This window comes from Pseudopodoces humilis, chromosome 6 (genome assembly GCF_049639895.1).
Source record: "Pseudopodoces humilis isolate 2021_Gansu_Grassland_sample_001 chromosome 6, ASM4963989v1, whole genome shotgun sequence".
NCBI classification, from domain to species: Eukaryota; Metazoa; Chordata; class Aves; order Passeriformes; family Paridae; genus Pseudopodoces; species Pseudopodoces humilis.
The window spans coordinates 41,642,186-41,669,732 of record NC_142205.1 but is presented as its reverse complement, the minus strand read 5'-3'; the positions used below and the strand labels follow the sequence as shown (position 1 = coordinate 41,669,732).

The 27,547-nt window shown below is 36.4% G+C and overlaps 1 protein-coding gene across 1 annotated transcript in view; it reads left to right on the top strand.

The window, feature by feature from the left end:
- The window catches only part of GUCY1B1 (guanylate cyclase 1 soluble subunit beta 1), a 42,828-nt gene extending 15,526 nt beyond the window's left edge, over positions 1-27,302 (top strand). The window contains exons 3-14 of the mRNA XM_005517576.3: positions 428-528; positions 1,555-1,673; positions 6,675-6,872; positions 15,408-15,638; positions 16,067-16,183; positions 16,987-17,120; positions 17,824-18,021; positions 19,721-19,958; positions 20,772-20,912; positions 22,065-22,219; positions 22,536-22,662; positions 25,978-27,302. Coding sequence (XP_005517633.1) covers positions 428-528; positions 1,555-1,673; positions 6,675-6,872; positions 15,408-15,638; positions 16,067-16,183; positions 16,987-17,120; positions 17,824-18,021; positions 19,721-19,958; positions 20,772-20,912; positions 22,065-22,219; positions 22,536-22,662; positions 25,978-26,001 — 1,783 coding nt within the window. The 3' untranslated portion in view covers positions 26,002-27,302. The remainder of the gene's footprint in view (positions 1-427; positions 529-1,554; positions 1,674-6,674; positions 6,873-15,407; positions 15,639-16,066; positions 16,184-16,986; positions 17,121-17,823; positions 18,022-19,720; positions 19,959-20,771; positions 20,913-22,064; positions 22,220-22,535; positions 22,663-25,977) is intronic.
- Positions 27,303-27,547: the final 245 nt, after the last annotated feature.

Sequence of the window (27,547 nt, the reverse complement as noted above, 5' to 3'; positions counted from 1 at the left end):
GCATCTGTATTTCAAATTCCTCTTTGGACGTATATGCAAATGGTTGTTAGAAACACCCCACGCCTTTTGTAAATAAAGTGAAATTAAAATGTGGTGGAATGAAAAAGCTTAAAAAGTGTTTAAAGAGCCCATCATGGGCTGCATTATTGGATAGTCTCTTATTTTAAAATGAAAATTGTGTCTTTATTAGTAGAACAACTTCTTTTTGAGGCTCTATACTGAAAATTGATGTTTATTTTCTTGTAGCTAATTATTATTTCCAGAACACTTGTGGTCTGAAATATTTGTATTTTACACTGAGATATGGAACAAATTATTTCTAATTTTCTGTCTTAAATAACTCTACAAACTTATTTTATTTAAAAGACTTTGGTCCATATAGTGCTTTTCCCTCAAGCGAAAAGATTTTATTCTCTTTTCTTTTTAGGAAGGAGGCGCAGCTGGATGAAGAGGGACAGTTTCTGGTCAGAATAATTTACGATGATTCCAAAACCTATGACCTTGTTGCAGCTGCAAGCAAGGTCCTCAGTAAGTAATACAGATATCTTCTTTGCCCATTAATTGCAAGAAAGGTAATACACTCCTGCCCCCCAAATCTTTGTACCAGAAAGGGAACAAGGTTTAGCACAGGGGAAGTGAAAACAGAGTATTGGTCAGATAAATTATTTTTAAATATTAGGGGAAATAATTATATTTCCTTTATTTCTCTAAGAAAATTTTACTCCTTTTGTTGCTTGAAATTATTTTTATTAATTTCAAAGTATTCCATCTTAAACTGGAGATATATACCTGATCCACACAACAGGGGCAGTGTAACAAGCAGTCACAAACTATCAGCATCCTGCTGAAACTGCCTTCCAATACACCCAAGTTTCAACCACTTCTGCAAGAGCCGTGAATGAATGAATGAATCCTTGATCTGTGCTGAAGAACAGTGCTGAGTCACAGAAATGCTTGTGGCATGGACACATTTCATTTAATTGCATATCAGCCATTGATTTGGGTTGCATTCATTTTCAATCATTGCAGCTCTGGTCTGGAATTTAAAAGGTAGAATTATGCCCATCAGCATTATTTTCTCTGCAGAACCAAGTGCGGTATGAAATTGTTCTGCATCAGTAATTAGCCAAGAATCTATAAGACTGATGACTGTAGTAATGTTGAATTGGAGCAGCTGATGTGGTTTCATGCTATTGTAAATTGGAATTAACTCTGCTGAGGCGAGCACTACTAGCAGCCGAGTTCCTTTATTTTCAAGAAGTGATTCATTTTCCTGTATCAAAATCTAAATGCTATATGTGTGTGAAATATACAATGCGGTGAAGTAGTAATGGTGATTGGTAAATCCTAATAAAATTCCTGTATTTATCAGTATAGGGTATATATATTTATCAGGATTTATAGGGTACTCAGTATTTGCCATATGAACCCTGAATCTTGCTTTGTTCTTGACCTACTGCATCTGGGTAGTGTTTATGAATACAAGAGTAAAGAAATAAGCAAGTGCATGAAATACAGTGTTTTAACTGAATTGTATTTTCCTGTTTTAACTAGATCTAAATGCTGGGGAAATTCTTCAAATGTTTGGGAAGATGTTTTTTGTGTTTTGTCAAGAATCTGGTTATGATACAATTCTACGTGTTTTGGGCTCAAATGTCAGAGAGTTTTTGCAGGTAAGAATTTTGCACTAAATTGTTTCAGATACCAGACAGAATTATGGCCTAGTCAACAGAAATTTGATTTGAAATTCCAAAGAGAAATTTGGAACAGGATCATATGCAGCAAATTAAGGGGGGGTGGGGTGTGGTGGGGTGGTGGTGTGTTTAAGTGGAAAGACTTACCTTATTTATAGTAACAGGAAATCTTCAGGTTTTATGATATTTCTTCTATTATCTCTGACTAATTATAGATACTGGGTATTTCTAATTGTATGTTATGTACAGAGCTAGGGCTCATAACAGATTATCTCTTAAAATGTTATCCTTCATCCATGAACTGAGGGTGGGATACTGCAGAACAGCATGATACTGCAACATAAACAAAATAAAAATGATTCTTTAATAGCATGGAAGAAATGTAGGGTCTTCTCTAAAGTGTTACTCCTAAGTGTAGAAAAATGGCCTTCCCTATTCTGTCACCTGTAGTTTATTCACTTCAGTAAGCATTTTGTATTTAGGATTTGTGATCTATATGACTCCTGGAGAGAACTGTGTACTGTAATGAGGTTAAAAGCATTGAACTGAAGGTTGACCAAAAGCTGACTGTCAAAACAATTTATTTTCTCTGAAAATGTAGTAGCCTCTTGTCATCTGTACCCTTAAAATCTCTCCAGCATTAGGGGAAAAAGGATCATAGTTTGCCGGATTACTTGAATATTTAATGGTGTGTCTCACCACCCCAACACATGCATCATTCTAGAGCATCCTAGATCCAGTCAACCCAGACTTCTTGTACAAATCCCACAAACTGTAGTTGCTGGGCAGACAAGGTATATATGTGTTCCAAAATGTGCATGAGTGATCTGTAAACCACTGTCTGTCTGTGAGATGGAGCATCCTTTATATTTCATAGCCTCATTCATAGGCTGCTCTCAAAGCAAGCCTTCAGATAAAAGTAATTTCCGAAGATAACTCATGTACTGAAGTTGTGGCTAAGGTTGAGCAAGAATAGGGGAGGGAAAAAAAGGTGTAGTTGGCCCATTGCATCATCACTTTAGTTATTCATGTATGAGCCACAAATACAGATACACTTCTCTTTTTATTCCTTACCACATGTGCTGGTGAAAGGACTGGGTATGTTTGTTATGCACACCAAACATCTATAAAAGTGGAAACAGCTTACATTTATATTCTTCTAATGATAGCATTTTAAGATCCTTTGTTTGAATTTCAGTGTTAACAGATGACATAGACTATTGTATACTTCTCTAAATGTTAACACAACTAATGTATTAGCAGCTGTGCCAGAAATGTACTTTCTGGCTTTTTATTACAATGGAAAAATCAACATTACCCCTGATTTATTACTTTTGCATCTTCCAGCAGTCATTTTAGGTCAGGAAACTACTTTATATACCCGTTACAAAAATAGGTGCAGGTTAGGTTTAATGTCCCATACTTTTTTCAGATTCTTAAAGTACATACTAGAGTTCTAAAAGGTGCTTCTTGAAATGTATAGAGTCCAGGATATATACAAAATAATTGAGAGGTGTAGCGTTTTAAAATATCTAAAAACAAATCTCATATTTATGTTCTGTTTCCTTTGACATCTCAAGAAAATTTAATTTATTTTTGCTTGAAACACAGGTACTTCAAGCTTCATGAAGGAGAAAAATAAAAACAGTAACTAAATCAATATTAATACTTTATGTGAAAAACACAAGCATGGAAAATTTGCAAATCATGTTGAAAGACACTGCCAAAGAGAAGCAGTGTGAAAAGAGGTACCTCCTAAGAAACTGAAAGTGTGCTTTTATGTTCAGTTTAGTAGCTTTCTATTGAATGAAAATCAAAGTTGTTAGTTCTCTCATTTAAGGAATTGTTTACATGGCTGTTTAGGTTTTCATGATTGCAGTGCATTAAAATTCAGGGGATTAACTCATCTTTTAGATAAGGTTCCAGCTGCTGTGTACCACACAGCACTGAACAGCATATCTTTGTATTTCAGGTGCCAACCACAACTCTCACTTTTAGACAGACTAGGATCAGCCCCATTTCGTGCTTGTTCTTTCTTGGAGATTGCCTTGTTTCCCTATGGAGCTCATCACTGTTTCTCATAGCTCTAGAATTGGTTCTTTGGTCCCAGCACAAGCTCTGGCATACATCTGAGCAGTCTAGGAGCCAAGAATTCAGGGAAATTCCTTAGCCTATTGTCCTGGTTTAAGGGCAAATTTGGGAGAAAACCTCCAGTGGGGCTCCCCCCAGGAAGCAAACCCACGTGGCCCTTTTCTCCCACCCCCCAACTGGTTCGGGAAGAGATTTCTCTGAGAGAAGTGGAAAAAACCTGTTTATTTCACAGGCACAGCACTACCCAGCACAAAAATGAACAATATCAAATTACAAAACCTCTCGCCCTTCAGAAGAGATGACAAACTTCAGAGGGTCTCTTTCCTGTGGGTGTTCGCTCTGTTATCAGTCCCTCTGGCGCTGGAAAATGCCACTGCCAGGCTGGGCTCCCGGTAGTCCACAGGTGCAAGCTCCCGGTGCTCCCCCGAGTCCCCAGTCCAGAGCAGGTTCGATTTGTTTCAGAAAAAGGGAAAGAAAACAGTACAGGAAGACCTCTCTGCTCCGGCTAGTTGGAAAGCCAAGGCGATCTGTGTCTTGTTGTCTGCCTGTGCTGTAGTCAAAACTCCCGATGCGGGGGGAGCCAGTACAGTCTCTGATAACAGACTCGGTGCTTCTTTTACTCTGAGATGGAATTTTAAGAATACAAACCCTGTGTCTGGGTTAGGTGGATGAATGGGGATACAATTTAACATCATAATCAACCCAGGACAATATTATAATCTGTACCTGACCTCACCTCTGGCTCACAGCAGGTGAACATATAATAAAAAAGACATTTGTTCTTTCAGAAGCTGCAATATCAATTTAGAATGGGTCAAACACAGCAAAAAAATAGGAGTAGGAGTAACAATGACATGTCTAGATCTAGGATTGACTTCAGCTCCATGACCTGGAAAAGCATGTCTAGTTGACTATGTGTTGGAGCAAGGTTTTGAATACAGTGAACTGTAAGTCCCCCACTCTGGAAGATGAGACAGTGAAAACTGAAGGACATACCACATGGACTTCACCTGTTACACTGCTTTGCCAAAGTCAGCAGTAAAGGAGTAGAAGGGTGGCAAAGTGGCTTTGCAGAATGGGGCTACTGCCAGTTTGTTAGTCACACTTGTGCCAGACTTAAATTGTTAATACTTAGACAGTCATATTACAAAGATTCCGTCCTTGACATTGGCTATTCCCTGTTTGAAATTCTTCAGCTGATGACTGTGTAACTGAAAGATTATCATCTTTTCCCATATATCTCCCTAAGAGTTTTTTTCCAAAAGGTCAATATATCCTGGCTGTTCCTAAGGCATATGTACTGAAACTGCAGTTCTGCATCCAGTTAAGGACATGGAGGGGCAATCTTTCAGAGTCAGTCATCTCTCTTGCTCTTTTCTCATTCCACACTTTAAAAGCAGTCTCTTCCAATTTCATTGTCTTGAACCCTGTAAAATTCTTACAGAATTTGCCTTCAAGCATTGTGTTTGTTTTGTCAATGCCCCTAACAGCTGGAATGAATTGACACCCAGATTGTTGCCTCTTCATGTTCTAATTTGGAATGTTGATATAGCAACAAAAACATGAATTTGAAACAAGCTAAAAAACTGAAGGAGGAAATTCCAGGCTAAGTGCATCCCACGGAATTCATTGCTGAGAGTCATTTTGTCTGGAGGTCTCCAGGAGAAGAGGCAGCTGTTAAAGCACTTCATAGCTCACATGAAATCAAGTTCAGTATGCTTCCACAAATTTGATGATCGACAGATGCTCATGGAAGGTGGAGAATTTCCCAGATAGCACATTGAAAATATTTTCCCTTCACTTCCTGTTACTTCCTGTTGGCAGAAAACAATACTTGAAGCCTGGTGTTAGCAGTCACTTGCAGGGCAGTGAGAGATCAACATTTAAAATATGCAGTAATGTTCTGGACTAAAGATGTAAAGAGTTCTATGAATTATACAACATAAATAAAGAATTGTGGGTTGCAACTCTATCCTGCAAACTAGGTTTCTCTTTCTATGTTAAATGTACAGTAAATAGCAACTTGGAGCCTTGATAATTGCTTCGCAATCAAAGTTGAATCTAGTGTTGTGTTTTAAGTGTGATTTTGATCTCACTGTTCTCTTTAATGTCCTTATTAAGTATGCATATCAGTCTATAATTTAGCTTTCCTCTCCAGATCACAATTTGTCTGGCTAAAATTTAAATATATTAGATATCTGGGACAGTAGCAGGAAAAAGAAACCAAAAGATCTCTTCCCTTTCCTGAACAGCTTTTTCTGATACATTATTACAGCAGCTGTGATATTTCTGTTTATTCTGTTGAGTTTTTCAATTATTGTCGAAGGAAAGATATATTTGAGTTTGGTCTTTTAAACATTTAAATCTTTACTTTAAAATTTGAACTTTGTCAGGCCCTGTAAATTTAATTATTATAGTGTCAGAACTAGGCTTTTTCATTGATAATAAGGAGAAATATTTATGTTTATTCAGACATGCTTATTTGTATTTGGCTCCTGAATTAATATTTGAACAGAAGATTATAGAGACTAGAATTGGAAGGATTGAAACTGGATGAGGTACCAGACTGAGAAACACACAGAAAGTCTTTAATCATCTGAATGTTTCAAAATACAGCATAATCAAGCATGACTTCTTACTATCTGGAGTAATTTATAATGGTCCTAATTTTTATACCATTCATTTTTCAAATGTTGCCACAGAATATAGAACATTTTGGGCTACCTGATAAGCCTGCTGTGATGACAGTTCTACAGAGAATAAGGTAAATGTGTAGAAGTATGAGCAGTAGGAGAAAGGGGATGTTCAGACTGGACAAAGTATGTACTTACTTTCTTCATAAATAGTAAGTGAATGCCTTATAATAGTTTTTTTCATTTCTTCTTTCAGAACCTGGATGCTTTGCATGACCACCTTGCTACTATTTACCCGGGTATGCGAGCCCCTTCCTTTAGATGCACTGACGCGGAGAAGGGGAAGGGACTCATTCTGCATTACTATTCAGAAAGAGAAGGTCTGCAGGATATTGTCATTGGAATCATCAAAACAGTAGCTCAACAGATCCATGGTACAGAAATAGATATGAAGGTAATGTCTGAAGTGATATACTCAGGGAAAATTTATGTCAATAGTAAAAAAAACCCAAGAAAATCAAAAGTGAAGTGATGGCAAACAGTAATTTGCAGTGTTTCTATCTTCTGTGAAGGAGTGGCATCAGTACTGACTCTCAGGAAGAGCCATCATCATTTGTGCTGCTTGAAGGACTCATCAGCCATGTGCTGAGAAGGCCAGCTCTAATTGGCCTGACCCAACTGGGAACAGTACCCCAGAACAATATCCCCTTATTCAGAAAAGGATTGTAAAGAGGACATGTAAAGAAATTAGATACTGGCTTATTTGGGGTGCTTTTTTCCCCCCTTTAGTTTATATTTGGCATATATTTCTTGCTGTCTGCTGTGTTCTCTGAGGACACGGACATTTCCTCTTTGTCCTAGATTCTTCGTCTGTGTGCAGATTGTGAGGCTAATGTGCATTGATGAGGCCTGGGTGGCAAGCAGTGTTTTCCTCCCAGCCAGCATGCCAGGTTCTTCCCAGAAAAAAATCATGTTTGTGTGTTTCTTGCTGTCATTGCATGGAAGTGTGACTGGATATGCACCAAGAGCCCCAGAAGTGAAGAAATGTTCCTCATTGACAGAGTTTATGCAATAGCATGTTTGCTCAGTCACTTGTGAAATGTGAAAGAGGCTTCTGCTTTGCCCATACAGAGCAACAGAAAGATTTAATTGATCAGGCCTTGCATAAGTAATAGTAGAAAATCAGAGTTTGGTCCAAGGTGTAGATACATGTGCAGGGAGAAACAAAAAATGAAAGCTTTTTTCTATTAGAAATAATGCAACTGATATAAATATTTTTTCATTGGGTAGAAAATAATCTAAGCACCAATCATTCTTTGGGTTTTTTAAATATTCCTTTCCATTGTACATTTCTAGCACAACTCTACACTATTCTTCATTGTATGCTTGCTGAGAAAATCCTTTCATTATTTTATCACAGAACCATTACCTTCCTCAAAATCCCTAAGAGATTTGCAAGCAATCCAATGACAAAGGTATTTGTACTGCTGTATCTCAGTATTTGCCTTTCAGGTTTCCTGTTCTAAGCTAGCTCAGGTTTATAGTAGATGTCTAGCTGTGTATAGTGTGGTGATATACTTGTGTCCTTGTTTAGATTCTATTTTATAGAAAATTACAGTTCAAACTTTTGCAGCAGGTGTTAGTAATCAGATACAGAAGGATACAACAGAATCAAAACACTCATCTTTTTAGATCCCTGTTTATTTGAAGTGTTGAGACAGACAAGAAGGACCGTGTTGGAAAGTTGGCTGCAAAAGTGCTGAAGCTGATGCTTGACATGCATTTCTTTTGGTAGCACAGGCAGCTTAAGCAGTCCCTGTTCTCTCAGTGCTCAGGTTTGTCCTAAAGCAGCTTCTTTGGCTGTGCCTTCCAGCTGGTGTCAAGTTATAAAATAAACTATACTGAGGAAATGAACTGGATTCAAAACAACAGGTTTTTTTTTTATTTTTTTTTCCCCTTCTTGTGTTCCTTTACATGGTTTGGTGTTCTGTCTCTCAGAGAGCCACACAGAGGCAAAAGTGATCCATGGGGCAGAGGAGAAATCTGGGTTGTCTAAAGCAGCTAGCAGCACAAACTTTTCATAAACTGTGCTCCCAATCTGAAGGTTACTTTGCTGAGAAAATTGTAGTAATGTCCGTCTAGAACTTCTCACAAATAACATATGTTCTAAAGAGGTTTAAATATTTATTATGTATTTATTTCTTATTTTAATTTGACTTTTTTTAGGCTTTTCTGGGAATTCTACTGTTATAGTGTAAGTAAATAGATATTTAATAGTATTAATCAAACCTAATGTAAATGAATGCAAAGTATAATTTAATTCTACACTATTCTTCTAGACTGTCTGAGGTAAAAGCACATAGGTGCCTAAAAAATAGTATTAACCTGTAAACTGAAGAAAGTGTATATTTTTTTTGTCTGTTACCCTAGCTTTAACCTTTTCCCTGTTAGAAAGTCATTTACTTTTAACCGTGAACCTTTTCATGTTTCTCCTGATTAATAAAGCCTATATATTGACATATCTAAGGCATTACACACTGCTGCACTCCACAGATACTCAGAAACTCCAGCGGTAGATAAGCAGAGAATTGATTCTCTAAGGTGAGAGTGCTGAAATTTGCAGATTATCCACAGACAGTGAAAGTCTTTCTCCATTACTTCACAGGTCAGATATTAATCATGAGTGGTATGGAGTGAAGGTTTTAAAGCAAAGTCTGGCATTGTAATAGCTAGGTGGTTTTATTGTTCAAAATATTGAGACTAGGAATAAAAATAGACCAGCTTCTTTCATCTCCATTCTTTGCCTCATAATTTAGTAAATTAATGCTTTGTGTTTTAGTCTGTGAGCAATGCATTGTTTGAAACAGCACAGCATAGAAAAACAATGGAATTGCTTTTAATTCCTTCTCGTTTTTGTGGACCAATCAGTGCCTCTATTGTAAAATTTTTGATTTGGACCTCAGTTAGAATTTTGCTTAAGGAAGAATGGGGCTTTTTGAATCTGATATAAACCTCAGTGCCTAGCCCAAAGTTTCCAGTGTTATTATGGGAGTCGTCTTCCGACTTACCAAAGGGGATTCCTGGGTAGTCCTTTCAAATTTCTTTATCCAAACCATTTACATAAAAGTTCAACGCAGAACTGACTCAGGTCTGCAGTTCTCTTTATATTGGTATAATGTTGATATCTGCAATTTGATATTTAATTCTTTGTTACCCACTTTGTTACCCACTTTTCTTCTCCATCTGTTTTGAACAAATGCTTAGATAAATCTGCCTGAGAGAATACATGCTTCTAAGTCTGTATTTTCATGAAACTTTGTTTGAATTTATCTGATATGTTACAAGTCTCTGTAAAGGCGGTAGCAGACATTAACTGTTTTTGGTAATGCTGATTTTGTTTCATTAAGTCGTTTCATGGGTTTGTTAAGTTTGTTTCATGGGTTACAGAATGGCTGAGATTGGAAGGGAACTCTGGAGGTCATTTTGTTCAACCTCAGCTGCTCATGCCCAGCCACCTAGTTGTTCTGGGCCATGCTCAGACATCTTTCAGCTATCTCTAGGGATGGAGATGCTGCAAATTCTTTGGACAGCAGGTGCCACTGCTCCATCTCTCTCACAGTAAAAAGGTGTTGCCTGATGTTCAGACAACACCTCCTGTGTTTCAGTTCGTACCCATTGCCTCTTGTCCTGGCAATGGACACCACTGGAGAGTCTGGCTCCATCCTCTCTTCACCCTCCCTTCAGGTATTTGTGTGCATGGATGAGATCCTGCTGATCCATCTCTTCTCCAGGCTGAACAGTGCCAGTTTTCTCAGCCTCTCCTCTTCTGAGAGATGCTTCAGTGCCTTGTTCATCTTAGCGGCCCTCCCTAGAGGGAGTGGACTCTGTCATGTAGCTCTGTATCTCTCTTGTACTGAGGAGCCCACAGCTGGACACAGCAGTCCTTGTGTGGCCTTTCCAGTGCTGAGGAGAGGGGAAGGATCACCTTCTTCAGCCTGCATAGAAAACCAGCTAATGAGCACAAGAGGAAACTAATGTTAACAAAAATATTGTTCTTGTTTTGTCCCACATTCTTTCTGTGGGTGGAGAAATAGCTAAATAGAAAAAAAAAAAGTTTTAAATTTATTACCTTTCTTCAGTCTCACACAGAACAATTTTGTGTATATAAATATATAACTATAAATATATAGATATAAAACCTTATATCTTCTTCTGAAATAAAGTAGGGCTTCCTTTTTCTAGAATGGTGTCCTTCAGGAAATGTGCATTCTCTTTTTAACACCTAGAGTATGTGTGTGCAGAAGGAAAGGGGGGACAGGGTAGGAAATGTAATTTTGTTTCTGTTAGATATTGTTAGCACTGAAAGGAAAGCAATTTGTTTCAAAATTCCAGCTGAATAGTTCAGGAAAGGCCAAGTTGGCATTAATTGATTAATTAGTTCAAATCCAAATTTATTCTTCTCTGATATGGTAATCCATTTCTAGCAAATTTATGCAGCAGGTATTGTCTCAAAAATTGTTGCTGACTTTCTGTATGCACTAGGAATATTCATGTTCTGCCAGTCTCAGTATGAGAATCATCACAATGCTGCTGACAAACTTCGTCATGAGATCTCTGTTAGCAGCCCACCGGCTATGCCTGCTCTTGCTTCACTTGTCAGAGGTTGTTTGTATATAAATGAGGGTGACCTGTGAAGGTGAAGTCAGGACAGGGATTCCCTCAAGGCTACTAATGGTATGGATCAACAAAGAATGTTGTACATAATCCAGCAAAGTCCAAAAATCTGTTTGGAGAGCAGACTTATCAAAATCTTTTACATAGGGAAGATGTTTTACAATGTAAAATGAGAAAAGATCAGGGGAAGTCCTTGACAAGATGGTAATTTCAGGCTTATCAAAGGCAGTGTGAAAAAACAAAGTGAATATGTGACCAGCTGGAGAGCTGATCTAAAAACTACTTGGGTACTTGCCATGGAGGACAAGCAGTACTGGTCCACACATTAAAATGCTAACTGTGTGTGAAGATAAGTCAGTCATGGAGCATGGTCAGCTTCTAATTTTGGCACTGGGGCAGCTGTAAACTTCACTATCTCCAGGCACAGTGGTTTGGTGAAGTGAGACAGTCTGCACTGAAACCAGCTGCCAGGAGAAGATATCCCCATGGTTCTATTTTTGGGTATGTAAACTGAAAGTGGTGCCATTTCCACAGTGAACTCCTTTGTCTTGGGATCATTCTGAAACAGCTACAGTGAACTTTGTTAAGTAGCATTGCACAGTCAGTTTTGATCAGAAGAGATAAAAAATTTCATCTTGTATTGACCTTTAAAGGGCAAAACCCCTTTGTTTTGTATTAATTTTCACAATCTCATCAAAAAAGATCCCTGTTCAAGGACATTCCATCCTGCCTTGCTGAGTTATGAGTGTGTCCTGGGGATAGGCTCAGATCTACAGAATTGAATCTTGTAGACACATCAGTGACAGCTTAACAGATAGCATGTGCTCATTATATATTCTGTATCACAGCAATGCTTCTTGATTTAATAGCTTGTGTGAAGCTCACCAAATACATTTTAAACCACACTAATTTTAAAATAACTTTTCTCTGAATTGTCAGTCCCTGAAATATTGGTGTGACTTTTCACTTGATTAGGCAAGGAAAAACTGAAGGTATATCTCCTGGAAGGAGCAGGCAGGTTAGCAGTTAGATGTTATATATTCTCTTTGAAACCAAGAGAATGATTTCTCCCTTCATTTTTAACTGCAGTTACTATGGTGATTGAGCTCTTAGACGTTGTGAACTGATGTCACTTCAGCAGCGAAGACTGCAGGGGGAGGAAGAATTAGACTTGATTGCTGGCTTTGTTGCTTTGTGACTGAACTTCGATTTGTTAAGCATTTATCAGAGGCTTCTTCAACAATATTTAAATGATACTGAAATTGTGTGGCTTGCAAACTTTGCTTGCAGAATGAAACAGTAGATAAGTTCTATTCTACTTAAGCTTAGCAGAGTATCTAGGGCAGGTCCTTATACCAGACAAATATATGTTAAGTTGGATCTATAGGTGCAAAGGTGAAGGAACAAAATTTAACATCTTATGTTAACAGTCAAAAGTGCTTATTTTAAGTTTGCTGACAAGGTGGATGAAGTAATGAGATAGGAAGATTAGATAGTTCATAAGTTGTGTGAGCAGAAAAGACATCATGAAATTGCATATCCATTGGGAAGTTAATTAGGGATGCATCAGTAGATTTCCTAGCCTGGAGAGGAGTATGATTAAAGCATCTGTTAATAAGTGTCTGTGCATGAATGATCAGAATAAAATTGCATAAACCAGCCATGTCCACAGCATATCATGTTTATCAGGAATGTGCAGCTGGCACTGTGTCTGTCTTGTAGGTCTGACACACATCCATGTGTTTGGCCTGGTGTTCATTTGCTGCACTAAGATGTTGCACTAATACAGCAAGCATTCCTAGATGCCCTGGAGTCTGGTCAGAAATAGTGTTTCAAGTGAACTTGAAGATGCTTGGGAAATTTGCAGCTTTGCACTCTTACTGGCACAGTTCTAATCTCTAAAGGCTAGGAAAATAGCACAGCAGGTGTGAGGACTGACTTTGTAGAATCTGTAGAGGGTCCTGCTTCAAACTAGACATCTTGGAGCATGTAGCAGTTCTATTTTTATAGGTAATTTTTTCAGTCTAAACTTGGGTTTTGTTTACTGATGCATCATTCATTTGTAATAAATGAAATAAAATGGGAAGTTTTTAAAAGGAACCTGTTAGGTGCTGCATGGTAGCAGAAGAAAGTCTGTAATTACAGGTTGGTAAGAGAATAGTAGTGTGCAGGAAGATGGCTATAAGGAGATAATATCTCTGTAAGGTGATGTGCTGTTAATATGAACATTTCCTTAAGAATTTGTAGCTTCTTTAAAATCAGCTTTGCTGAATTAGGGTTTTCATCTAAAATATGTAGGGTTTTTTCCCATTTGTGGCAAGAGCAACACTTTGAAGATCCAAGACTGGAAATTATCTGGAAGCATAGATCAGTTCTAGAGATAAATCTTCACAATTTGAAAAAGGTTTCTGTGTGTAATCTCTGCTGTCTCTGGCCACAATAACAGTATTATTAAAATAAAACCTGTGGGAGTATGCATGAATGATAGAAAGTAAGAACTAAGACTCTTAACTGCATTCTGATAATCTTCAATATGACCACAGTCTCTCACACAGTCTCTCACAGTTTCAGGGATAATGATTTAAAGGAAGACCTGGAAAACCTTTAAACCCTGAATTCAGAAAACTAGGTGTCCATCTATTATGGATCACTCAACTCGACAAACCCACTTATTGTGTTTTCCTCAGATGACAAATGTTTATTTTTTCTGAGGCTTACCCCCTATTAGGTAATAATTTCCCACTTCTCTTTGTCACACTGGCATATGGACTACCAATACTTGAGGCAGTTAGGTTTTATCATCATCAACATTTGAATTTATTTGTACATGCCACTTTGGTTACCTACATTAGCTGGTAAATTTAGTAGGCTGATCTTTATCTAAGTTACTTATATAAGTAATAGAAAGAGAAGAAAAATGCAGCACACAGCTATAGAGCACCTAAATTGGGCTCTTGCTCTGAACAGTCCTCCAGAAAAGCCTCTCCTTCAAATGAGTTGTCAATTTGTAGATCAAAGAACAGTGCCACTTTAAATTAAACATCATTTAACAATAAAATACTGGGGTTTTGTTCTACACTTTTTCATTTGTATAGGAACAAATTAATGTCTGAGTACTCCCCATCCCTTCAACTTGTATTTTTGGCAATTTTGAAGAACCGATATTTTATAAACTTAACATCATAGGGATCAATTGCAGTTTTTGTGCATACCTGCTCCAAATTGCAACTGTTAATCTCTGTGGTTAAGACTATGTGTAAAGGGCAAAATCAGGATGCTTTAGACATTTTAAGAAATCTTTTCTTTTTGCTTCAGTGACTTAAGGATCAGACTCAACATGAAAGTAGAATCAGGTGGAATATGTTCCAGAAAATCACCACTAAACAATACCATGTAAATAGAATTGTTCTTTTCCAATCATTAAGTCTAATTAAATCTGAAAAGAGGTGAATTTGGCTTCTCAGGGTAAATTATTTTATTCTACTAGTTATTAGCTTCAATTATATTGCCATACAGGGACATGTAATGACTGTGGCTAGAAACAAAATAATCCCTATTAATCTAATATATTTTACTAACTTTGAGTAAAATTACTGAAGAGTGTAAAGCTGTGTTAAGGACACCTTTTTGATACTCCACTGAAGTAGATTATTCTAGTTTTGCTCTTGTTTCCTTTAATATGGAATACAGCCCAGAGAAGATGGTAATTGCTTTTAGTTTTGTCTGTTGGCTCTGATCTTGCAGTCTGCTGGAATGTATAAGGACTTTATATCCTAACATCTGCTCCATCCACTTTCCTTCTTGCTGTCAGTGACATGCCCACCCTTTTAGCACCATTTAGTCATCTCTAAATAGTCAGCACTATTTGCTGTTGTGTTATAGACCTTGCAAACAGCTTTGATCAAAATAAGGATTCAAGGGTTCTGTGGGATTCAACACACACACAGGTTTGTTTCAGGGGAAGGGGCCACCCTGTTTTCTGGCAAGTACCAGTAAAAGCAAGCACAACCTAAACCTTGAGTTCTCATCTCAGGATTTGCATTTCACTCAGGCTTAAAAAATTGTATTTGGTTGATTTTCAATATGTTGCTCTTACAGAGAGCAACTGTGGCTAAGCAAAGGCATAATTATTCACCTGGAATTACAAAAACTATGAAATCTGAAATTCTTATTAGAATACAGTATTTTTCAAGATATGAATATAATTCCTGAGTTTATCTTTTTCCTCCAAATACATTCCTGTCTCTATAGCAGCATTCCAGTTACTAATGAGTAGCAGAGTTTTCAGTTTTTCATTTTTTCTTCATTTCTCTAGGTTATTCAACAGAGAAATGAGGAGTGTGACCACATTCAATTTTTAATTGAAGAGAAAGAGTCTAAAGAAGAGGACTACTATGAGGACCTTGACAGATTTGAAGAAAATGGTACCCAAGAGTCTCGCATCAGTCCCTATACTTTCTGCAAGGCATTTCCTTTCCACATCATATTTGACAGAGATCTGGTGGTCACACAATGTGGCAATGCTATATACAGAGTCCTTCCACAGGTTAGTTGATTCTTATGCATGAATAGCCATAGAAAATTCATAGTGATAGATGCTTCACAGGTTAATTTTAAAGATGAATAAAATAGATTGAGAATTCTCTGTCTAAACTGCATTCCAGTTTAAGTGTATAATATTTACTAAATTGTGCTTTTCTTGTTAGAAGAAGGACTTGGAAATAGCCTAATTCTACAATAGCTTTGTTCCTTATGGTCATGTCCATATGTAGTAAGAAAATAATTTAAAAACCTTATGATTCAATGGAGAGACACATAAAGCATATATTCTCTTCCATTCAGTATTGTAATGTAAATTGTAATTTCATGTAAGAAAGTGGAATATAATGGAATATAATTTCTCTATGTATATTTTTATTATAAAGCATAACAGTCAGATTTTTTTTTCTTTTTTTCTGTTTTTTAATATTCTAGCTACAGCCAGGAAATTGCAGTCTGTTGTCAGTTTTCTCTTTGGTCCGGCCTCATATTGATATTAGCTTCCATGGGATCCTCTCCCATATCAATACAGTCTTCGTACTGAGGACTAAGGTAACTAGAGAATATTTTCCCAGCTTTTCTTTAAGGAAGTGTGCTTTGGAGAGATAAGAAAGCTCAGAAGTCTTCAGAGAAAATTCTCTGTAGTATGCTCAGACCTTTTTGAGTCTTAAGCCAAGAGAGAGTCACAGGTATGAATTCGTGAATAGCTGTTAAGTCGAATGTTTTATTGGAATGGTGAAGTAAATGCACTTCATGTCTGATGCTTTCTCTTCAAGGGGCTAGTCTAGTTTCTGGTATTGTATCAAAGCAAATGTAGAAATGTAATTACATTTACTTTTACTCATAAGAATGTGAGAGACAAATATGAAATGTGTTTTTGCTTGGGCCCATATGTTCATACAAAGCTCTGTGTCCTGTTCTCTAAAGAGGGCGGGTGATACAAACAGATGCAGTGTGCAGAGTAACACCTACTATGGCAAGGAGCCTGTTTATTTAACTAAAACTGTACCTGAGAGAAACCAGGATGATTTCTTACAGATGGTCCCAGGCACAGATACAACTTCACAGAACAGGCAATACTATTGTCAGAACTATTGTTCAGAAATCACGTGGAAGACAAGGAGTTACGAACATGAATGTAAAGAAAGATACAGTGCTTTGTGTCTTAAACGTAGCAAATTGTAGTATTAGAATAAAGGTAGTGTATGATGTTCAAACAAGATTAATCAGGGTTTAATGTAAGCTGTAAGTCTATTCCAAATATTCTGACTGCCTTTGTAGTAAATGCACTTACATACTAGGCCTGGTGCAGAACACACCATTGCCCTTACAAAATTGTGGCTTTTCATCACCAGGAGGGGCTGTTGGATGTGGAAAAGTTGGAGTGTGAAGATGAACTGACTGGCACAGAAATCAGCTGCTTACGCCTGAAAGGGCAAATGATCTACTTGCCTGAAGCAGACAGTATTCTCTTTCTTTGTTCACCAAGGTACTTTAAACCTTGAGAGTGCTATAATACTCATTTTCGTTTTACAATTACTAATTTTAAGAACACTTGTGAGAGTAATACTACAGAGACTAATTAGCTTGAATATTGATTTAATTTGTTTTGATGTGTTTATTGTAAAAGAGATAGGAGCATTTAAACATTGGAACTTGGCTGATTATTAAACACTCTATATAAATATTGGCTTGCTCTGGCCCAGTGTGTCAAATGATTATTCCTCATATTCCATTTTTTCTTTTGCAAGTTTTATCCTTTTTTTTTTTCTATCAATGAGAGAATGCTAAGAAATGTGACAATAATTTTGTTTTCTATGTGGATTCATGGATTTCTGCAGTAGTTTTAATGTGATGGATTGGTGATAAAGAAGTGGCTGGAGTGGAGGATTGAATGGAAAGATTGTTTACATAATCTCACTTGGTGTGCTGAAGTACGTACATTTGTTATGTTCATGGAACTCTTCATGAGAATTCTGTATTTAAAGGCAAAAAATCAAGAGCTGTGCGTTAAAATGAATGATCACAAATCAGGTGTTTTGTAGAAGGGATATGTTGTACAGCTCATCAAAAGTTCAGAAGCTTCATCTTTCTGCTGTTATTCAGCAGACTCTGCTGTTTATTTGAGTTTTAAATGCTCCTTTGGTAAGTTTAATTTTACCTATACTATTGTATATTTCAATGCTTTGCAGTGTGATGAACTTGGATGATTTAACCAGAAGAGGTTTATATCTGAGTGATATTCCATTGCATGATGCTACCCGTGATCTAGTTCTTTTGGGAGAGCAGTTCCGAGAGGAATATAAACTGACCCAGGAGCTTGAAATCCTCACTGACAGACTGCAGCACACACTGCGTGCACTGGAAGATGAAAAGAAAAAGACAGACACGTAAGAACCAAATCCCAATTTTGAGCTGAAACACTCAAAGCAATATATTATTTATAGCTGCCTTCTTTAAAGAATAACAGAATCTTGTAAGGAATATCAGAGATAATCAGGACTGGTAATTTTGGAGTCAAGAAAGAACATTTAATAGGGTATTTCTTTCTTTACTTTGTCAAATGTCACCCACAGTCTAGGCCATTATATGCATAGATGTTTTGATGGCTCTCTCCCTGACAAGAGAAGTTATAAAAAATGAGCTGACAATTGGTTTTTATTTGTGAATTACCTAAAATTTTGGAAACTTACATGCAGTCACTGTAGCGAAGATGAGTTTGATGAATGCCTAAGTGGTGTTATTTGGCAGAGCTCAGTAAACCAACTTTTGTCTTTCTGGCACAGGATAATAGAACAGAAAAAATTATCATACAAACCTTGGAAACAGTTTCTGTAAAGCTGAAATTTTGCAATAGCCTAATGCTATGAATTGGATTTAATAGTTAGTTACTTGTAGAAATGAATTTCTGTTTATCTAGATATTAATACATAAAAATAACACATAACAGTAAGAGTGCATTGGGCCCCAAATCCAGTTCTACAGATAACTATAAAGTCAAATTCAAATGTCATTGGTCTATGGCATTTCAGCTCAACAATTACTGGCAAAAGCTTGTGTGAAAAGTAGCATGGAGTTCATGTTTGATTTTTATTTATAAAACATCTCTGTGTTAACTCTATTGACAGATATGTTTTTTTTCTGTAATGGAGTAATGGAAATTATTTTAAAAATACTTGGAAGGGATGGACAGGAGAACAAGAGAAAACAAAGCCTAAGAAGTATTTTTTCTCTGCATTCCTGTTGGCTTGCTTTTTAAAGTCATTTTATCTTCAGGAATTCTAGCCTTCGTGGCAGCTGCTGGAACAGATAGTGTCAGTTACTGTATGATGTGCCAAAAGTATTCACTAATTATAACTCAAGTTGTGAACTTGCCAAAAATGCAACTAATGAGGGTTTGTGCAAGAGGCTGTGTACCAAATGATCTTCAAGATTTGTGAGACAGTCAGAGATCTTCAGCTTGTCCACTTAGCTGTGTCAGGAGGGAAATGGACCTTAAGATAGCAGTTAGAAAGTTGAAGGAATACACATGAGACTAGGGTGAATTTCTGTGTGTGTGATTGAATTTTATTTGCATAATTTATAATATGAACAAGTGTTAATATATCATATAGACTATTAATTTAAAAAAGACACTCTAGACCCTAAAAGCAGCATGCTCAAAAGAGAGGAAGCATTTAGAAATGCATGAATTGATCAGAGGTGGAAAACTGTTCGATCTCTTTTTTTGCAGTTTTTTTGGTTCTGTGAGCAAAACCTTATTATATGAGCTGAGGATGTGGCAGAAAGAAGTAAAAATGATGCAAGACACTATGAACAAATCATGTCAGAAGAATTAGTAATAGATGTCTCATTTTGTTGATGAATTAGATGTTTTAATGTGTTTGAAATGGTAGGCTGATGTGGATCAGTTCCTGTTTTCCAAATAACTTATTCTTCAGTAAACACCTTTTCTGTTGCTTGTTGATGCTGGGAGTATGTTAAAAACCCTGTGGTGGGTAGGAAGTTAAATATGAAGAGTGCTGCTGTAAACACCTTTCTCCTCATTCTCTCTGTTTCACTTTCTCCTTTCCTTCCTTACCTGTGTAGGTTACTGTACTCTGTTCTGCCGCCATCAGTGGCAAATGAGCTGAGACACAAACGCCCTGTTCCAGCCAAGCGCTATGACAATGTCACCATTCTTTTCAGTGGCATTGTGGGATTCAATGCCTTTTGTAGTAAACATGCCTCTGGAGAAGGAGCCATGAAAATTGTCAATCTTCTAAATGATCTTTATACAAGATTTGATATTCTGACTGATTCACGAAGGAATCCATTTGTTTATAAGGTAAGCAGAGGATTTTTAAAGTATCTGATCTGTTACTTTTCCATAATTTACTATGATGTCGGTCTTTTCCAGTCTTTTCTTGGATTTTAGACTTTTTAAAAAAAACTTATGTTCCCATCTGAACTGTGTTATGTTAGATAGCTACAGAAGAGTATGTTGGTTATCTCTAAATGTCTGAAGGAACATAAAATACTAAATTCTCATTATGATTTCTTCAGTGACCCATTAGGTGGACATATAAATGTACTTCCACATTTAGCAGCTGGCTTGGTCTTCTGACCTTGTGCTTTAAGTTTTTCACTTCTGTTCCTGGGTCTTCTAGTTGTAAATGATAATTTATTATTCAGTTACTCAATGTGAATTTCATTCTATCATAAGGAGTGAGGTGTAGTTGCAAATGTGGCTGGTAGCAGGAAGGTACAGAGACAGATACATATGCATCCCATATATATGCACATGTGTTTACTTCTGTGTTTGTGAAGTTCATCCCTAAGTTTTGCTAGAACTGAATTTTATGCCCTGTACTATGTGAATCAAGGGTGTGAGTCAGAACAAAAACAGAGCTCAATTTCATTCAGAAGACACCAGAAGAGAGACTCAGGTTTACACAATCACAGTATCATTCGAAGTTGTTACATTGCGGGTTTACAGTAAATTCTCTTCAATAACAAGCAGAGATGACAGTAATTAGGGTGATTTGAATGAAAGGGAAAGGGAACTATTTTAAAGGAGAAGCAGTCTTGAAGGAAGAATCAATTCTAGTACTCTAAAAGCCATAATAATGAAGTAATTGAAGAATATCTGTCTTGATAGGTGGAAACAGTTGGGGACAAGTACATGACAGTGAGTGGTCTACCAGAGCCTTGCATGCATCATGCACGATCTATCTGCCACCTGGCTTTGGATATGATGGAAATAGCAGGCCAAGTTCAAGTAGATGGTGAACCTGTACAGGTTAGTAAATGTGGGCTTGAATGAAAAACCCATTCTTTAAGAGGATAATAATGTTTTGAAATAAGATAATGCTCTAGTCCCAGTTCATGCAAGCTTTGTTATTGTTAAATTTTGAGACTGATATATATACAAATAATATGAGAAGTCACACGTAGCTGTGACATGTGCAGTTCCCACACCTTAATATGCTTACTCTGCTTTAAAAGGTAAGGGACTAATTTAGGTCCACATAATTTATATCTGTTTTCTGATCATTTCAATATAATCAATGAATTCCTATTGTGCATCAAGTACAATCTGTTGAGTCTTCTTCTACTCAAGGAGCAGAACAGTAATATTTGCTCCCTGATACTTTTGATCATGCCTCAGATCCTCACATCAGAATGAGAAATTATTGCATTAAAAAGAGAATTACAGTTCCATAGACAGTTACAGCAATGATTACTCACACCAGTGTATATTAATGGAATTTTAGTCATTGTGGGACTTTCTGGAGATTTTGTAGCACTGATATACAACTGGACAAGCAGCATTGACTGTCCTCATAAGGCTGTGAGAGGAAAACGATTAACGAGTGTGGTACATATTTCTATTTACATGAATGTTGCTGTTCTGTCACCTAGCTTAGAGCTATGTACTTCACTTTATCATAGAGCAAAGCAGTGAGAAGGTTTGATTTGGGGCTTCACAGTAACTGTAACATGCTACAGGAATGAGCTTCTCCAAACCTCTGTCCTATCTCTTGACCTGAATACAGAATACCATGATTTTTCCTTAGAGAAACATCTTTTTTCTTGACCTGTGCCATCCTTTTCTGCACCTTCTGAGCACTCATTAAACAGACCTGCAGAATATGCCTCTCTACCCACCTCTTCTTTTATTTTCACAGTTACATAACAACAGCAGGGTGCATGCTGGAAAATTACAGAGTTTGATTGTTCATGTGGAAGGCAGAGGCATGACAATATACTAAAGTTAAAAAACCAAGAAGTGACAAAACACATAAAATGCAAGCCTTTGAAGAAGCAGGAGTAGCACTTCGGGGAAATAAACTGTAGTAGATAAAAGTAGCATATTGCCTGTATTTAGTCAGAAGCGTCTAATTAGTTACATTAATTTTGAATATTCAAACTTAATTTTTTCTCTCTAAAGATAACCATAGGCATCCATACTGGTGAGGTAGTCACAGGTGTCATAGGTCAAAGGATGCCACGGTACTGTCTCTTTGGAAATACCGTCAATCTAACAAGCAGAACAGAAACTACTGGAGAAAAGGGAAAGATCAATGTCTCCGAATATACTTACAGGTGAGTGATGTATTATTTCTATTGGTGTTGACATCTTAAAATAAGTCACTTTGTCAGCATACTATAAAAATTTTTTTGGACTTGAAAGTGACAGTCCTCCTTCCACCATTATTTAAGTATGTGAGCTCTCATGAAAGTGTATGGCAGACTATATTATGTTATACAGTTATTGCTATGCAAATATAGTAATGGTGTAGAGATAGATTTGAATCTTTTGATAGTTAGCTCACGTACTTGTAACGTGTTCAATATTTTACATAGTGTGTAGAGTGCATGCAAAGTGCATTCATTTACATGTTTTCTCTTTCAATTTCAGGTGTCTTATGACACCAGAAAATTCAGATCCTCAGTTCCACCTGGAGTACAGAGGTCCAGTTTCTATGAAGGGCAAAAAAGAGCCAATGCAGGTTTGGTATTTGTCCAGAAAGAGTACAGAGACAGAGGTATGAGTAACTAGAGTGTAATTTTGGGTTTTTTTTCAAACATAAACATTAAAAATTTAATGTAAACCACGGAGATTCATTTACATTTGCAAAACTAAATGTTCCATAGAAAAAAATGAAGAGTTTTGTGCAACACTCTTTCATTAACACATTTATTATCTTGACAGTACTTGAAAATCCTTGATTATTTGTCTTTGCAGTTTGTGCAGTTCCTGAAAGAATACTTCTGATTTCAGAAAGTCCTTGAGGGAATGCCAAGTGTTTAAATATTTATATCTCCCTCTTACAGATTTCTGCAGTCTACTAGGTTTTGCAATATAATGTCGGTTTCTGTTTAGCTGACATGTCTGGTTATCAGCACTTCAAAATTTGCCATTTGCTTTCTTTCAGTGAGTGAAAAAATGTGCCTTCAAATATTTAGGCAACAGTCAAGCAACTATTTGCAAGCAGGTTCACACCTGATTAGTATGGGGGTCTCTTAACCCCAGATGACACCTGCTTTTTCAGACTGTTGCATGGCAGAGGTCCCACTTTGGAAATACACAAAACTACGTTTTGTAAATGGCATATCAGCTTAAGCCCTCTTCTCAAAATGAGGTAGGGTAAAGCTCTTCAAGCACTGAGGGACCTTTAAGCTAATGCCTCAGTTTCAGAATTCTGGGCATGTATTATCCAGAAATTCAGTAAAAGCCAATGAGATCTAGACTCAAACTGTGCTGCAAACTTAGACAATGAGGTTACAGTATGCCAGCTGCTTTGCCATAGATGAACAGGTGCATACATTCCATCGTCAACAGGAATAAAAAAGAAAAAGTAATTTACATAGCTTGAATTTTGCCCTGAAGTAATACAAAAAGAATGAGTTTTCAGATAATGTATTTAATCTTAAAAACACACTTGACTAAAATTATGAAAGTCATCAGTTACCATGGCTGAAATAATTCTTATAGGTCAGAGGAAATTAATTATGTGTCTGAATGCTCATGTACTTCTGAAATTGTAACTTAGACTGTTAAACTGTTTAGGCTTTTTTAGGAGATTCAATCCAGATTTATTACCATTGGTACCCAAGTATATGAATATTGACTTTTTAATAGTAACTCCCAGTATTAACCCTCCTGCACTTTAACTCTGCATTTTAATTCTGTATTTTAATATATATTACTTACAATTATATTCTGGGTGCCACTTTTGAAAATACTTTTCTATTCTTATTCTACAGTAAGATAACTATAATTTCACATGGCTACCATTATTTCAAATCTATTGTTCTATTTAAAATATATTTTAATTAAACACCTTTTACTTTTTTTTCACATTATAAATGTTCTATCATTTGTAGCAAGGCACATTATAATTTTAAATGTAAATTTCAGAGAGGTACTGAGTCAGGTAGGTATTTTCCTAATTTCAGCCTAACACATGTTTAATATGAATATAAGATTCAGGTAGTTTAAGACTTTAAATATTGCAATTGCTTTTCAGAGGTCTTGTACAACAGCTGGTTTTGTTAATCCTCACAGCAGTCCTGAGAGACACTTGCTGATATTATTATGCAGTAATTGAGCTTTGTAGGGGGAGACATGGGGGCAGGAATAAACCTGACAGAAATACTGTGAGCTTGATTTTCAGGAGCACTTATGACTCACAGTTTAAGCACAATCAAAAAGTCTTTCTAATTTTGTTAGTTTTTGTTAATTCTGAAGTTCAGATATAGATGTAATTCTTAAGAGACATAAGGACTTCTCCTGAGACAGGTATCTTCTAAATTGTACTAAGTTTGGTAGCATAGGAGAATAGAAAAATACAGTGATGTGACGATGTGAGCTAATAATAATTTTGTCAGAGGTGATTTTGAAAAGTGAAAGAATCTATTCCTCTAGAATCCTTTTGATTCTTTTTCATTCCCTGCACAATTTCATCTGTCCATACACAAAAAATGCACAAAGTTTTATTCTTTTAACATTTTCTGAACTGTTCACAGTTTCCCCTGTGAAGGTACTATTCGTGTTTTTTTCTGTAACTTTATAGGCTCTGCATAATAGTTTTAATCCAAACTATTTAATCCAAATAGTTTTAATCAGTAAATTAGATAACAATTTTTTAATGTTTGATCACTTTAAAGTTATCGCTTTGCTTTATGCACACATGTAGTCTTGGTTTTCTTTCCAGAAGTTTTTCAGAATGCTAATGTATTATTGTGTGCAGTGCCATTTATTTCAGGGGACTGTACGTAACAATAAATAAGGGCATGTTAACATATATTCAGAAACTATACGGTTAACTTCCTGAAGGGTCACTCCATAATATAAGAATATTGCAAGAAGTGGCATATAGAAGTACGCACAAAAGTATTTTTTAAATCATCCTGAATATACTTCTGCTAATTTTGCTTTTACTGTGAAGTGTTCTACCTCCAATATCTTCAATCTAGAATTGATGCACATTAGTGATGTATTTTTCTTTTCATTATATCCATTAGAGAGTTATTAGCTCAGCATTTGCAGATCTATCAGCATGATATTTTGAGGACATGGTGAAGAAAAAGGACACAATATTTACAGATGTCATAAGAGATGTGAAACCAAGGCTTAAAATACGCTTTTGCTCTGCTAGACCAGTAGAAAATGATAGGGCTGAAGCAGCTCAGCATGCCTCAGTCTTGATTCGTGGGTTGACATCTCTAATACCAGTCCCCATGAGCAGCAGTTACTTCTGAGAAAGACCTAATTTACAAGAATAAGTATTGGTTTGGAGTGCTGCTCTTTCACCTTTTTTCTCTGATATCCCTTCCATGCTACCAGTTCAGCAATAAGTAGAACTGCATCAGAAATACACACAGAACAAAGCAACTGTAACCAATTATTCATTTTGCATCTGCTTGTTTGCATGTTATAAGATTAATTATTACTGTCTTCATTATTTTAACAGAGGTTCAGCTGAAGTTTCTCTCTTGAGAAACAGATTTGTTGTAAAAAATAAATCTTGCTAAGAGCCTCAGCTGTATGACTGTAATTGTACTCCCTCTCCAGTTTTTAATATCTTTCTGTTCTGCCCTGTTCCCACATTACTGGTGGGAACAAATTGAAATATCTCTGGCAGAGCTGGTAATTCACCAGGAATTGTTTCATTCCTACATACAATGTATTCAAAAGAAATACATGCACCACCTATGCTTTTTGGTTTCTTTAATTTTTATTATTTACTGATACTGATTGCAAGTTGTAAAATGTATTTTATCACTGCATTAACCCACCATGTTATTCTGTCAGAGAAAATTCCTTAATTCTCAAATTCTGCTTGCATGCTCTCAAGGAAACAAAGCAAGATGCTTTCTGAGCTGAGGGAAGAGGAAGAGGACGCTGAATAGGGTGCAATACTGTCTCCAAATAGGGTGCCAGGCAGTAAGGTTATGTTATGAATGTTCTTTCACATTATATCTCCCATTGCCATGTGTAATACCATTGTCTTTTGCCCTACTTCTGAAGTCATACTTAACATTTTTTTCCAGGCTTGCTTGCTAATTTTTTGTCCTTATTGTTTGGTACTGTTATATCTCTGCTATGAGCATGTATTTCAAGCTTTCCTTTTTTTGATATGCATTTTTGCATGTCAGTCATGTGACCATTCCTACCACCAGATAATATTGAATGAAACCATGTAGTATGCACGCCACAGCTAACCACTTCAATCTGATGCTTCACATCTTCATCTTCATCTCTGAAGTACTGTGGTTATGTGAATTGATGACATTTCTGGAAAGATAGGTATTTCAGTTGATAGGCAGAACAATGAACCTAAGGAACTATATTTAAAAAAAAAATACCTAAAGCAGCATTACAAAAATTATTGCATCAGTAGTGTCAGATTTAGTTCTACTATTACCATGCTTCTCATTCATTTTGTGAATAATACTTGGTGCTCTGTAAATTCCTGGTTAGAAAAAGGTTTCTCATTTGATATCATCCTGCATTTTCCCTTTGTGGACCCTGTAAACATCTTCTGTATTGGAAGGGGGAAGCTGTTTTTCTGATAACTGCCATTTGAAGCATGTGCCAATGTACTTCTACTGAAATGCTGTTCACTTGCAATGTATTTCTCATTGATTTATATAAACTAAATTAAATTGTCATATTAATAATAGATTGCTGGACAATTTTAGACCACTTGTAGTGCATTGATTTTCATCTGATGTAGCCCCTGGAGTTGGAAGGCATGCTGCTGGGACATGGTTGATACGGTTGCCTTTTGGTTTGGTCTCTCTAATTTCAGAAATGATCTTAATTTATTCCTTGAGAGGACCTGGTAATATTCTAGGTGTCATGACATAATTAAAGGATGTAAATCTTGGAAAGGGACATAGTGTGTTTCATCAGCTGATACAGTTCCTAAAAGTGGACAAGTTTTCAGATGCATGGACCTTCCATAACATTAATATATAGTGCATTTCTATGTGAATAGTATCTGTTCTTATCTGACTGATCATTTCTGAATATTTGCATTATAAAATAGAATAGTGCAATTACTTTGTGTATAAAAATTGTCTATATCTAGTATATCTTATTAGCACAGAATATATATGTATAAATGTTTCATGTTAATGTGCAAAAGAAATTGCAATAAATTATTTTTTCCACTGACTTCTAGAAATCTTGTGACTTCATTTTGGTAGATAACTTTATTTCATTGTTTTATACAAAACAAGTATTTTCTCCATTAAATAATTTGCAGTTCAAATTAAAATAAATTGTTGAGGCATTGTTCCAATGTTTGCAAATGTCCAAGTGCCTCACACATTCAGGTTAATGGATCACATTCTCAAATTAAACTAGTGTTCAAAATGTTGAGGTTAATGCTTCAAAAATAGTAGTGAGGTGAAAAAAAT